Here is a 15441-nt window from a genome sequence, read left to right as displayed (position 1 = left end):
TACTCTTTGTCTTGTACAGGGGCAAGCACAGAAGTGGTTCTTAATAATAAATAGTAATAATAATGTACATCTGTGACAGTCTGTATCCGTGTTCATCCTTTTTACTGGACTGTGATACATTTTGTATAAAGTAGACTTTGTGAGGTATCATTTGAAGACTCATAATTTGCTGACCACTACTGTCCAGGTAAAATATGTGTAGCGACATTGTATGCAAAGTTGCAATATTCTACTGTATTGCATTACTAAAATATGTTCCAGTTCTGGGGAGTGGCCACTCTCTGGCAGGAAAGAGGGTGTGGGCGAAAAATCTATATCTCGACAAAGAAACAGCTCAGAGTTCCCATCCACACAGACATTTTGTCTCCTGAACCTCAACTGGAGATGCTTCTTGAAGAAGAGAAAGAACTGTAAGAAGAGAGAGCAGATGCCCCAAATTATTCCTTCCTCTCTCTCTGACCGTGGCATCCACAACACCTGAAGAAGCGACATTGGACTAGAGAAGGGGACCCTGACTGAATGTCGTTCAGCCAACAAGATTGCTGTAATATGTGGTGAGAGAGCCCTTGGCTTTGAATTCACTTTAGTTAGGCATTAGCTGCGTTTTATTTTTCTTGTAACCAATTCTGACATTTAATGCCTTGTTACTTATATTCACTTTAAATCTGTCCTTCTGTCCTAAACTTATTTTAGCTAAACCAGTGTGTTTGAACTGAAGTGTTTGGGAAACTCTTTTTGAGATAACAGGATTTGTGCATATCATTTTCCAAAACAACGGACTTTATATCAGCTTGTATTGCCTAGGAGAGAGCTGGGCAGTACAAGATGTACATTTCTGGGGAAACTCTGGAACGGGGAGTTTGCTGGTGTCGCTCTACAGTGTAATTCAAGAGTGGCTGGCTGCAGCACTCATACACTGAAACTGAGAATAACTTACATGCTGGAGGCTGTGTATGAGCAGACCAGGACTGGTTGCTCTCACAATGAAGCAGTGTAAAAGGTACCCTAGGTTAGACAGCTGAGGTGACACAGATGTTCATCAGTCCAGACTGTACTCTGGGTATGTCATAATATCCTTCCTTCCTTCCCCATGTACTCTGTGTTCACTGGTCCCCAGGATCCTAAGGTGTCCTCTCCTGGCACGACCTTATGAATTAATGCAACAATAAGGCACAACAAGGCTACAGTAAGAAATGAAAGCTAAGAAGTGGGCAAAAAGAGTATTAAATAAGCATTGGAGAAAAGGGTATTTTCATGGCTAATAGGTCTGTATCACTGTACTGCCAATCCATAGAGAAGATCTGCATCAAGGATGCATGTTTGTATTTACTATTTTATAGTAATAAAAATACCTGCTGCACAAAATCAAACCTAAGTAAGAACTAAGCATCAAGCTTCAAGGACTTGGTCTATATGCAAAACCCATCAGTCACACACACTATTTCAGGTATACCTGGCTGAGAACTGATGGCCACACATTTCATAAGGCTTTGACATCTCCTTTCCAAAATCATTGCTCTCAGCTATGCCATTTTCTACTTTGCATAATATCTAGATGAACCTAATCACTGGATTTTTTTTTTTTAATTTGAACATGCCCAGGAATAAAGAGAGGAAAAATAGTGCTGGTTTTATTCCCTCAAGTGGATAATCATGAGGTTATCTTTCTATTTATGGTTGAAAATTTCCCAGGAAAAACTACTTTAGGACAGGGTGCTGGTAAATACCGTCTTGAACTTGGTTTTAACTAAGCAAAATAATTGCTTCAGGGTCTAGCAAGTTCAGCAAGCACAGAATGAACCTTTTCAAACTTTGGATGCATCCATTCAAAACTTAGGAGTAGGCTTGGTCTAGCCATTACATCAAAGTTGGTCCTCTCTACAGAATGCTGCGTGACCAAATAGACCTGGACTGGTAATCTGTAACCCTGCATGTTTCTGATTGCTTAATGCTTCAAGCCTACAACTCTGCATTATTGTTGTTTTCATATAATCAAATGTTTGTGACTTGTTTATATAATATTGAAAACTGAAGTATGAGTCATGACATGTATAACTTTGTTGAGAAAATACTGAACCAAAACCTATACATTCTGATGTTCAGTATTATAATTACATATATTAGTATTACGCCCACTGCAGTTTCACTTTGTATTTGTACAATCCTGAATTAATCTGCAAATCTACTGTCTTATGCAACCACAATTTGAATATGTACTAAACTAAGTGTAATGTGGTGTGCATTAACAAAACAGTTTTTAAAATAGAAAATGCCTTAAACTGGGACTAATTAGTTTTTCCTGGGTGGTGAAAACCATGATTTTACCTGGTAAAAACCATCTCTGATAAATACTATGCCATCCCTGTTTCTATTACAAGGGTGTAGATTGGGCAAAACAGAATAGTAACTACCACTAACCAGGAGTGACAAGAAGTGCTGAAGAAAATAGTGTGTTTTTGACACAGTCATTGTTAAAACAGTAATAGAAGTCAGTAGAGAGACCTCATTCTTATGAGGTGAGAACAAAATACACAGTGGCTGGAAAGAACAGAGCATGCATGTCCATAAATGACATCCTCCTAAATGATGAAATTACCTGAAGTGACCCCTTACCTTGGAGAGCCTGTAGAGTACGAGTCTGTACAACAATACAGAGCTGCAGAACCAGCTGTGGTGCACTTTCCAGAAACGTGGCTAGCAAGTGCAGCATACTCACATCTGCATACTCATATACCATTTTCCAATAAAACCGCCATCTGTCGTTCTCTCCACTCTGTCGACTGCGGATACCTAAGTATATTGTGTGGAAATACCTAGAAATAAGAGAGAGATTAAGAAGACACTGCAGAATATTTTAAAAGCACCATTTTTACTCTAAACTAACCCACCCTGTCCCAATATGCTCCAAGATAATGAATGGAGGGGACTATATTCCAGAAGGGACACAATATTCTAGTTCATAATATTTTGTTCAGTGGAAAACAACAAAAAATTATCTTAAAAAAGCCATTTTTGAAAGCTTACCACTTTTGTCGTATGTGTTAAATGCATTCTATTATTTTCAAAGATAAGGCATTTTAGGTTAAAACATAGAAAAGCTGAGGTCATCTATGGCCTTCTGCAAAACCCATTGAAGTAAATGGAAAGACCTACTAACTTCAGTGAGCTTTGGCTCAGGTCCAAACGCCCTAAACCTGCAACAGGCTCTGCTTGGGCAGACCCTTATGCTCACATAGACCCATACTGACTTCATTGGGACTCTGTGTGGGCAGAGGAGTCCAACATACATGGAGCTAATTGTAGGATCAGGGCCTTAAAGAGTTGCTGTGCTCATTAGCCCTCTTTTCCAGAGTGAGAGGCAGGATGAATAAATTACTAATCTTGGCCATTTTAAAATATTTTTATGGTAGTCTAGATATGTTTTGAAGGGGGGACAGCTACAAATTTCCTTTCCCATGTAGAAGCACTAGCCCCTATTCAGATGGTTTCTATATAAGAGCAGCACCTGCTTGAAGATAACAGACAGCAGTAACCTGAAGATGAACAGAGGTAGATGGAAAACACATGTGCCTACCAGAATCTGAGGGAGCAAGAGGACAAGCACCTGGCTAGCAACCAAATAAATGGAAAGCTGCAGGTATAGGAACAACTGGTTTTGTTGGAGGCAAAGGGATGGTTGCTGATAGACAGTGAAGCTACCCAGTCACTGAAACCTCCCATGCTCTTTGCAGAGACTATAGCAGCTGCTTGGACACCTGTGCTCTCTCCTGGGTGGCCTTTGATCTGCTGTCAGGAAGGAAACTCCGAGTCTTTTCTACCAGCCACCTCTGTTACCTGCAGGAGAAGGAGAGGATGTTTCATTCTAACAGAGGGCTGGAGGCAGGTGCCAGGATGAGAACAGACCTCAGCGGGCAGCTGCTGCAGTATGTGCTGGGGGGTGGGGCAATGCGACACAGGAAGGAGTTCAGTGGCCAAGTGGTTTCTCTATCAGCAGGCTCTTACCCAGCTACCCCTGTCTATTCCCTCCCTCTCTGCCAGGTTGCTCCTGCTCCCTAATCATTCAATTTATTAGGACAGGAAAGCTTCCCCCCTTGCTGACTGAGCAACACCTGAGAGTGGGCACAGGTGTTCTTCTCCTTACTCCCACTCCAATTTTACTCAGGCAGTTTTTGCTACAATGAAACATCAGCATCTTGTCATCTTTATGCAGGTGCTGCTGACCTAATTTCTGCTGCTACTGGTTCTGCCCCTGATAGACCAAACTATCCAAGCAGAAGGAGAGGTTGGGGGAGGGGAGGAAAGAGAAGGGAGTCTACCTACAACAGGAAAGAAAAAAGTAAAGTTAATCAGTGGTCCCAGAGCAGTTAAGTTACAAGTTAATTTGTTTTCAAACTGACCTAAATTAGCCGTTTACTCACTATGACCCTCTTTGTTTCCAAATTGGAGAGTCAGTTAAACAGTGAGTCCAGCAACACCTCAAATGTTACTGCCTGAATGGAACTTTCTGATATGGATAACAGGGGTGCATCTGGTTACCCACAAAATTCATGCATCCCACTGAAGGAGGAGGTATCTGAGTAGATGTGAGGACTTTATCACATTCACTTTTAAGTGTTATGTATCACAAAATTCAACCAGCCAATCATGCTCTTGTAATTAATAACTATTAAATATTTAACTAATCATTTTAATTTGATGAGATAAAACAAACACTGCAACACCCCTCCCACTTTCCACTCTCCACCCCAAAAGCCCCCATAACAAAACTGAGTTAGCACAGCGAGGCAGGGTCTTGATTTACAGGCAACATCCAGCCTCACTTCACTCTCGGGCTCTAACTTCAGCTGCATCTGACAGGATTTCTGAACTCTGCGATATAGAATATTCCAGGCACAGTCACCACAGTGTCAGTTCACATAGAAAAATCACTGCTGTCACTCTCCCCAATTGCAGGGATGGGCAGCGAGTGGAGCTCCAGCCTGTACCCAGTCAGTGTACACCAAACAAACACAGGGACATAGTCTAGAGACATGTTGGTGTGAGTGGGGTTGAGTCTGCAGTACTGGATGCTCCTCAATGCATACCACATGGTGCATGAGAAAAGTGTAACTTAACATTGCCTAAGGCAGCTTTGGACTTTGCCATTGAGTGTTGTAGGTGGGACAAAGCAGTGATTAGCTGTACAGGGATGGTGCAAAGCAACAATAAACTACATGGTGATTGGCTGGCAAAGAACACAATCCAGGAAGGACCAATGAGGCAACAGAAGGCATATGGCAACATCACAGTGATGATCAAGACAGCAACCTTGCCATCTCAGGTGACTTAGAGAAGGCAACAAAACATCAAGGACTATGTGGGCATGAGCATGATGAGATAACTGGAGGCACAATGCAGTATTATGGTAAATGTTGGACAGAGTGAGGGATTGTAGGGATATTAAAGAAGGTACTAACAGTGATTCCCCCAAGTGACAGTGACCCCCCCCATAAGTTGTCCCCCACACATTAAAATCCAACAGTTTCACCAAGTACAAAAATCTCTTGGGTCTTCTGTTAAAACTTGTAAGCTACTGTCTGTAGAAACCATTGATTGTATCTGTCCTGTGAAAGATACTTTATCACTATGTAAAACTTACAAACAAGTTAATTGACTTTGTTCTTGAAGTAATTGATACAATGTAAACAAACGCTATAAGCCGTTAAGTGACTTTCATTTCATTGTAACAGCAACGGCTGCTAGGAACAGACCCCCACCCTCTGTGATTAAAGGGCTGGGAGTCTCAAATGAATTAGCACACACCCCGAAAGTGGTGGAGACAGTAAATTAAAATATGGTTAAGATATGGAATGTATGTTGATGAATGCCTGATGTACATGAATGGTTAGGGAGGTGCCAGCCTAGAAAGGGAGTATCCATCGGCCAAAGAATGTGTCAAGTAGGACCACCAGACAACCCCCTGAGGGTAAACTGGGATCCACCCCATCACCTCGAAGGATGAGAAACACAAACTTTGGACAGTGTGGAGCCACCAGGAATGTGCCACTTTGGACAGGAATGTGCCATCTGCTGATTGAGTCAGCAACAGCAGGATGAAACAGCTCCCATAGACTAACATAGGAATTAATTCCTATAAGAATGGACTCTAAAGACTGATGATTTTGAGTCTCTGGTTCTGCTGCCAACCTCCAGGAGCATCAGGTGCATCTGACATAGACTCGGCTCCCTCCTCATGACCAAGATACCTGGCCAGTAACTTGGCATGAGCAACTTCTAGGCTGGAAACTATAACACCTATACAGAACTTGAATAAATGATTGTGTAAATGAATATATATATGTATGTGTGTGTGTATAAGGAATAAGTAATGATAGGAATAAGTAGTCAAACAACATTGTTTACTTTTATCTTTTGCTTTATCACTATATTTATAATAAATGTGGCATCTTTGCCTTATTCCTCTTAATAAGATCCTGCTGGTTTTTATTCTATTGGTATAACAGGATGACATCAATATAAGGCTCAGAAAAACAAGCAGTAAATGGCTTGATTCCTATATCCAGAAGCAAATTGTTCTGTTACCACAGCCAGTCCACTGGCCGACAAGACACTCTGTCACAATGGCTCCTGGACCAGACTCCACAACCCTGCAGCACAATACAGTCAGCTGTGTCTCTTGTACACCATTTACTAAAAAAGTATAGCCACCGTTGTCTTCTGCTGTCCTCACCTCTCTCCAAGGAGCGTACATAGGTGTATTGCACACCTATGCAAACGCCATCTCCAGCATCCCTGTGGTAACATCATTCACTCTCACTTTTGGAATCGCTAATAGGAGCCATCAGCAACCTTCCTTTGACAGTAATGGTGTGCTCCTAGTGGCAATACTACTTGCTGTTCTACATTTGCCTTATGACCAGTGATTTATGAGTACTTAACAACATAATTCCTCCCCCTTTGCACTTTATTGTGCAACATGGGACAGTGAAGTAGGTGATTGGATAGCCCCCCCCCCATATTTAAACAAGAATCAGAAACAGAAAATCTGAGGAAGATCACTATTCCTTTCTTATAGATTAGAGGCCAAGTTTTAAATGAGGCCTCAACTTGTACTGTCTACTGGCCAAACTAATTACAGGCAGAAATAAGCATTTACACACATAACTACTATTCCTGATTTAGGGGTACAATAAGGTAGTTAGACATCTAAAAATTATCCCTTGCATTCACAATTATATCAGCAATTGATGTAATATTCCTGGATGTGGCTTTACACTACCAATAACTGGAATACAATCCTTTTACTATTTGTCCTGCAGTACCACCTAGAAGCTCCAGTCATAGACCAGGGCCCCACTGCGCCAAGTGCTGTACAAACATACAGTAAAAAAGACTGTCCTGGACCCAAGCATTTTGCTGCTTTGTTTGTTGTGTATGTCTATCCTGTTTGTCTGTGTATCTGACATGGATCAGTGATTTTTAGTGGTTAGTAATTAAGCACCAGAAAAGGTTCACAGTTGAGTAAAGATATTCATAATATAAAATGGTTTTAGTCAACCCAGAAGAGTCTAGCTGCATCCAGAGATATGAAAGCAGCATATATCATTTAATTATTAATTAGCATTATTGCAGTAATTCATAGAGACTAGAACCAGGTTGGGAGACACATTATGTTAGGCACCATAGTCCTTTCCCCCAAATGAAAGTGGCACAAACAACAGGCTGGGGGCAGAGTGAGAGCATGTTTAGTGTAACAAGGTCACCAAATCCCATGATGTTATCTGAAGGCTTGTGGTGTCCCATGATTTTCTTAATGCCCCAGCTGCTAGCATCAAGTGATTATATGAGAATCTTGGATTTCATTACAGAAAAGGTTCTAGCCATCATACTTGTGGAGAAAAGCTTGAAAACATGAACTGACTATGACCTAAAGGCTCAGAAACCAAAAAGAACCCACATTTACTTCTTTTTAAATCAAATCTCATGATTTTTTAAGTCAAATGCATGATTTTTGGGCTTGACTCATGATTTTTAAAATGCTTGGGGTTGGTAATATTGATATAAACAAGCGGCAAGATGAGGTAGAGGTATGCATAGCTTGCCACCTGCATAATTATTAGATAGCATCATATATATGGAATAATTTTCTTTTTACCCTTAAGGCAACAGACAATGTTCTTATCCCAACAAAGCACTTGAAGAGTCCTAATTTATTTTGGTTCACCAAATATACAGCCCAACAAACTGATCACTGATTAAATGTGACCCTGAAGGACTTATGTTTGGGGCAAGATATTGGCCTGCATCATCGTTCCCTCATACTAAATGTGGGACAGAGGAGAACTCAAAAACAAGCAGGAAAGTGGGATAGTCCTTGCATTGACCCCCAAAAAATGTTAAAGAAGAAAGAGACCTAGACCAAGAAGACCTGTGCATCTGATGATCTAGAAAGGTATATTTATGGGCTGAGGAAATTGTGGCTTTCACTCTGATATGAATACTGCCCTCCAGCACTGCCCCCCAAGGTCAAGAGCCTTTGAGTTATTTGCCACATTATATGTGCACAAATTAAAGTTGCTACCCCTTGGCATAAACTCACACACTTACATTTGAAATTTTTTGGGTGACATTTTAATTATGTGACTAAAGTATGCCCAAGTGTGCATTTAATTTAGATGTAATAGGGTAATTATAAGATAATACCAAGTACTTATATTAGTGCTTTCAACTACAAAGTGCTTTACAAACATTAATTAATTAACTGGGCTGTACATACAGAAGCTTGCAGGATTCAATCTATTTGACCAACCCCTTGTTGTCAGAAGAAGATACAGTACTTATTCAAGAAAGGCAGCCTGAGGTGAACTCTTGATGTCCAGATTGGGGAGCAGGTATCTATTTTTTATGCACAGGCATAACTCCCTCCCCTCCCCTGATTTTAGGAATGCTGGATCTGGTCCTAAAGACACCGGTGAGACTTTAACCCCCACTTCGTCCCCTTTACACTGCAAACAAGGGCCGGAGCAGCATCAAGGCAACCTAATAGCACTGTTTCTGGCTGTGGGATATTTCCCCGGGCTGCAGGCTCTATGGAAGACTGCTTTCTGTGGACCCTTTTGCAAGCTTGGGGCAGGGTGGGAGGGCAATTTGAGGCAGTGCTGCAGCCCACATGTAGCAGGGATAGGCTGTCATAATTTAGGAAGGCTGTCCTGGGGCAATATCCTGGCCCCACTGACAGTGATGGGAGTTTTGCCATTCATAGATTAGATTCTAGGACTGGAAGGGACCTCAAGAGGTTATCGAGTCCAGTCCCCTGCCTGCATGGCAGGACCAATACTGTCTAGACCATCCCTGATAGACATTTATCTAACCTACTCTTAAATATCTCCAGAGATGGAGATTCCACAACCTCCCTAGGCAATTTATTCCAGTGTTTAACCACCCTGACAGTTAGGAACTTTTTCCTAATGTCCAACCTAGACCTCCCTTGCTGCAGTTTAAGCCCATTGCTTCTTGTTCTATCCTTAGAGGCTAAGGTGAACAAGTTTTCTCCCTCCTCCTTATGACACCCTTTTAGATACCTGAAAACTGCTATCATGTCCCCTCTCAGTCTTCTTTTTTCCAAACTAAACAAACCCAATTCTTTCAGCCTTCCTTCATAGGTCATGTTCTCAAGACCTTTAATCATTCTTGTTGCTCTTCTCTGGACCCTCTCCAATTTCTCCACATCTTTCTTGAAATGCAGTGCCCAGAACTGGACACAATACTCCAGCTGAGGCCTAACCAGAGTAGAGCGGAAGAATGACTTCTCGTGTCTTGCTCACAACACACCTGTTAATACATCCCAGAATCATGTTTGTTTTTTTTGCAACAGCATCACACTGTTGACTCATAATTAGCTTGTGGTCCACTATAACCCCTAGATCCCTTCCTGCCGTACTCCTTCCTAGACAGTCTCTTCCCATTCTGTATGTGGTGAAACTGATTTTTCCTTCCTAAGTGGAGCACTTCGCATTTGTCTTTGTTAAACTTCATCCTGTTTACCCCAGACCATTTCTCCAATTTGTCCAGATCATTTTGCATTATGACCCTGTCCTCCAAAGCAGTTGCAATCCCTCCCAGTTTGGTATCATCCGCAAACTTAATAAGTGTACTTTCTATGCCAATATCTAAGTCGTTAATGAAGATATTGAACAGAGCCGGTCCTAAAACAGACCCCTGCGGAACCCCACTTGTTATGTGTTATTGTATATGTTATATGTAACTGTGTTATTTCCAGCAGGATTGGGAACCATTAATAACAACTCTCTGAGTACGGTTATCCAGCCAGTTATGCACCCACCTTATAGTAGCCGCATCTAAATTGTATTTGCCTAGTTTATTGATAAGAATATCATGCGAGACCACGTCAAATGCCTTACTAAAGTCTAGGTATACCACATCCACAGCTTCTCCCTTATCCACAAGACTCGTTATCCTATCAAAAAAAGCTATCAGATTGGTTTGACACGATTTTTTCTTTACAAATCCATGCTGGCTATTCCCTATCACCTTACCACCTTCCAAGTGTTTGCAGATGATTTCCTTAATTACTTGCTCCATTATCTTCCCTGTCACAGAAGTTAAACTTACTGGTCTGTAGTTTCCTGGGTTGTTTTTATTTCCCTTTTTATAGATGGGCACTATATTTGCCCTTTTCCAGTCTTCTGGAATCTCTCCCTTCTCCCATGATTTTCCAAAGATAATAGCTAGAGGCTCAGATACCTCCTCTATTAGCTCCTTGAGTATTCTAGGATGCATTTCATCAGGCCCTGGTGACTTGCAGGCATCTAACTTTTCTAAGTGATTTTTAACTTGTTCTTTTTTTATTTTATCTGCTAAACCTCCCCCCTTTCCATTAGCATTCACTATGTTAGGCATTCCTTCAGACTTCTCGGTGAAGACTGAAACAAAGACGTCATTAACCATCTCTGCCATTTCCAAGTTTCCTGTTACTGTTTCTCCCTCTTCACTGAGCAGTGGGCCTATCCGGTCTTTGGTCTTCCTCTTGCTTCTAATGTATTGATAAAAAGTCTTCTTGTTTCCCTTTATTCCCATACGTAGTTTGAGCTCATTTTGTGCCTTTGCCTTTCTAATCTTACCCCTGCATTCCTGTGTTGTTTGCCTATATTCATCCTTTGTAATCCGTCCTAGTTTCCATTTTTTATATGACTCCTTTTTATTTTTTAGATCATGCAAGATCTCGTTGTTAAGCCAAGGCGTTCTTTTGCCACATTTTCTATCTTTCTTAACCAGTGGAATAGCTTGCTTTTGGGCCCTTAATAGTGTCCCTTTGAAAAACTGCCAACTCTCCTCAGTTGTTTTTCCCCTCAGTCTTGATTCCCATGGGACCTTACCTATCAGCTCTCTGAGCTTACCAAAATCCGCCTTCCTGAAATTCATTGTCTCTATTTTGCTGTTCTCCCTTCTACCCTTCCTTAGAATTACAAACTCTATGATTTCATGATCACTTTCACCCAAGCTGCCTTCTACTTTCAAATTCTCAACGAGTTCCTCCCTATTTGTTAAAATCAAGTCTAGAACAGCTTCCCCCCAGTAGCTTTTTCAACCTTCTGAAATAAAAAGTTGTCTGCAATGCAGTCCAAGAATTTGTTGGATAGTCTGTGCCCTGCTGTGTTATTTTCCCAACATATATTTGGATAGTTGAAGTCCCCCATCACCACCAAATCTTGGGCTTTGGATGATTTTGTTAGTTGTTTAAAAAAAGCCTCATCCACCTCTTCCACCTGGTTAGGTGGCCTGTAGTAGACTCCTAGCATGACATCACCCTTGTTTTTTTACCCCTTTTAGCCTAACCCAGAGACTCTCAATACTTCCGTCTCCTATGTCCATCTCCACCTCAGTCCAAGTGTGTACATTTTTAATATATAAGGCAACACCTCCTCCCTTTTCCCCCTGCCTATCCTTCCTGAGCAAGCTGTACCTCTCCACACCAACACTCCGATCACATGTATTATCCCACCAAGTTTCAGTGATGCCAACATTGACTTAATAGAGTTAGGATTTCACCTATAGTTTGCCTCACAGTATTGTAATAAGCTGGCTAGTGGTGTACACACCACTTCCCTCTAATGGATGATGATAGAGCTGCTCTACTGTGTGTAATAGGCACTGTTCTGCTAGCAATAATTCCCCTTTAACACAAATAGCAAAGGCCTGATATTTTGAACCAGGACTGAAAATCCAAATTCTAGGTGCTCATGGATGTGTTACAATATGAAATGCCATCAATTTTTCTTATGTTTGTAGGATAGAATTTTGGGTAGCTTGCTACAGGTAGTTTGCCAGATCATCATTTTTCAGTGCTCTGAGCCCCAATCAAACAACCCTCCACCTTGTTTGCGGATGGTTGGTCAGAAATCAAGATGTCAGATTTCACAGAAATTAGAGAGAAGAGCTCTATTCAGTTCCTTTTCATTCTGATTCTGAAAAAAGTGAGCCAGTCAGTGCAATTCCAGTCAGACTATAGCGCTGAGTGTTTTCTACTCTAGATTTTCACCATAATGAAACCATTTATCTGAGGGTAATACATGCAGAACTCTTCTTCTGGAAAGAACGCTTCAGTTTGGAAGTGTCAAATAGTATATTGCTACCATGTGCTTAATCTGAAAAGTCTTTAGGAAGATACAGATGACTGAGACAACATTTGCATTCTTTGGAAAAATGGAAATGTACTGATTTCATGCTTCATAGAGTCCATATTTGTGACAATTGTCTGTCAGCAGAGGACATTTGCTTGTGTTACATAATCTACTGAAACACTTACAGGAAGATCAAAATCATTAATGGCCAGTTGTAGCTATTCTAGACATTTATTTTGATGTCTAATTTGCCTCCTGGATCAAACAGTACATTAAACAATTTATCCATATAATAAACAGCTGCTTTTTCTACTGTTTGAGAAGTATGGAGAGTAAGAATCTCTACAGCAATGCTTAAAAAATAGTAGAATAAATAGCAATTCAAATAAGTGGTATTTTCTTCTGTTGCCTAGCTACCAGAGGAAACTTTACTATATTTTTACCTCAACAATAGCTGCTGTTAAATAACAAGATATTTTGCTTTTAATGTACCTTTTTATTGGGTGTGTCTGAATATTGAAAAACAAAAACAAAAAACTTGGTTTCCTTACCAGGAATATACTAACGTTTTTCTTTTTGTTCTGGAGAACAGAGTAACTCTCTTCAGTTTTTATTCCTATATCTCACAAGGAAGGCTTCAGCAGGTGATTTTTAATTTTCGTTCCAAATTATTTTTCATTAGGAACATTAATGTTTAATGTGGAAAAGGAAATTGAAATAGATTCTGTAGCAGAGGAATGCTCCGAATTTGCCCAAGGGTCATGCTGGCAATGTGCCAGCCATTAGAAGTCTGCACTTAATTTACCTAGAAGTAAGACTGCAGATGTCCTTAACATTAATATTGTGTTTTGGCCCATAAAGACTACAGGTCCCAGCGTGAAATGTTCCAACTTGAACCAAGTAGACCATGATCTATCTTGAGATACACCTCCATGTTAAAGACAAAGGCTTTGTGGCAAGAGTGAAGCATCACAAAGAGTCACTTTCTTCTAACACCAAACAAGGAAAGTGCTATTATCCCTAAAATGTGCCCTCTGTTTCTCTCTCTGCTTTCCCATAGAGCCTAGAACATTCCCCAGCCACCTCATTGACTGGCTTCCAGATAGAGATTTCATGAATAATACACACATTCTCACAGGTGGACACAGGCAATATTAAAGCAGTATTCCATGAGCTACATTTGGCCTGCTGGCTGCCATTTGAGCAAGCCTGTTGTGACCCATTACCATACACATTTTACCTTTTTTCTTCATAATTGTTATGTACTAGTAATAGGGACAAACCCTGGACTGGTAATCCTCTAGATTGTTGGGTAGGGCAATAGTATGGGGAGGCATTACACCTGTGTAAGTCATGCCACCTCTCAGGGATGCTGGGGAGAAAGTCTCACTGCCTCATTAGAAGGGTGCAACTGCATAGAGTGACCTTGTGTCTGGAAACAATCATAGAATATCAGGGTTGGAAGGGACCTCAGAAGGTCATCTAGTCCAACCCCCTGCTCTAAGCAGGAACAATCCCCAGACAGATTTTTGCCCCAGGTCCCTAAATGCCCCCCTTAAAGATTGAACTCACAACCCTGGGTTTAGCAGGCCAATGCTCAAACCACTGAGCTATCCCTCCCCCCAACGAAGATATCCATTCTCCTGTCCTGATGTCCCTGCTGGATTCATATAACAGTTTTGTCCACTTTTTAAAAAACTCCCAGGTATATTCTGGCCCTCTGCTGAGCTGGCAAGATTTCTCCCAAGACAACTCTGTGCATTGGTACCTCCTCAGGAGGCCCCCACACCAAGTCTGCCATATGTTGCCACCTAACCAATTTGATTTCCAAACAAAATTGGGCCTGCAAACCCACCCCCTCCCACAGTGCCTCAGTGACTGCATTTTGAGAGTCTAGTCATCCAAAGCATGCACTCCACTCATCCCCCAGGATCCCTGCCAGCTTTGTCTGGTGGTCAGTGGCATCTTTAGCTGGCCCTGATTCCTCACACCGCCAATTGCTGCCAACCAAAATATGTCTGCCTCCTTTGTGGGTGCAATACTTGTGTCAGCGTCTTCCTCTCTAGTGCACCTGTGCAGAACCAGCCAGAGCTTAGCTTCAATGAACCAATTGGGCTGGTGTACTGAGTGCCACAAGGATGATTTAATGTTAAAATTTGGTTCAGCCACTGAGCTAAAAATGCCTATAATTCCCAATGACATTGCCTTGGTACTCCTTAAGACTCAACTTCAGCACACTCCCAGCACAACCTATTAGGAGTCATAACTAAAAAACCCAGTTAAGTAAGTGAAAAAACCCAGGCATTCACCCTACAACATGAATTTGACTAAGCAAATGGAAAAAATGCCACTGATGCTGTGGTACAGCTAGTTCTCTTGTTCTAATCAGGGGGAACACCAGTGTTTAAATATGCTTATAGAGTGACTGAAAAAGCACAAGGCTGATGCTGCCCATGAGCTGCTAAACAGCTGAATAGAGCTGGGTGAAATTTTTCAGCTAAAATCTGTTTGTGCATGCACATGGGGTGGTGGGGAGGTGCAGATCTGGTGACACTGAAATATTTTCTGAAGTTACGTTAATTCTGCAAAATTATCTCAGTCAAGAAAACCTAAATAAATAAATAAAAATACAAAAAGTTTCACTTTGACATTTTCTAAATGCTGCCTCCCCCAAAACTCCCATTGGCTGGGAATGGGGAACCGTGGCCAATGGGAGCCTCAGGGGAGGTGCCCACAGGCAAGGACAGCGCATGGAGCCCTTTGCCCACCCAGGGGCTGCAGGGACATGATGACCACTTCC

General features: G+C 41.4%; 1 protein-coding gene across 1 annotated transcript in view; it reads right to left on the bottom strand.

Moving 5' to 3' along the window:
• XKR4 (XK related 4) overlaps window positions 1-15441 on the bottom strand; it is a 271741-nt gene that overhangs the window by 82439 nt on the left and 173861 nt on the right. The window contains exon 2 of the mRNA XM_008170790.3: window positions 2614-2813. Coding sequence (XP_008169012.1) covers window positions 2614-2813 — 200 coding nt within the window. The remainder of the gene's footprint in view (window positions 1-2613; window positions 2814-15441) is intronic.

The sequence above is a fragment of the Chrysemys picta genome, chromosome 2 (genome assembly GCF_011386835.1).
Source record: "Chrysemys picta bellii isolate R12L10 chromosome 2, ASM1138683v2, whole genome shotgun sequence".
NCBI classification, from domain to species: Eukaryota; Metazoa; Chordata; order Testudines; family Emydidae; genus Chrysemys; species Chrysemys picta.
This window is presented reverse-complemented; position numbering and strand designations above follow the sequence as displayed.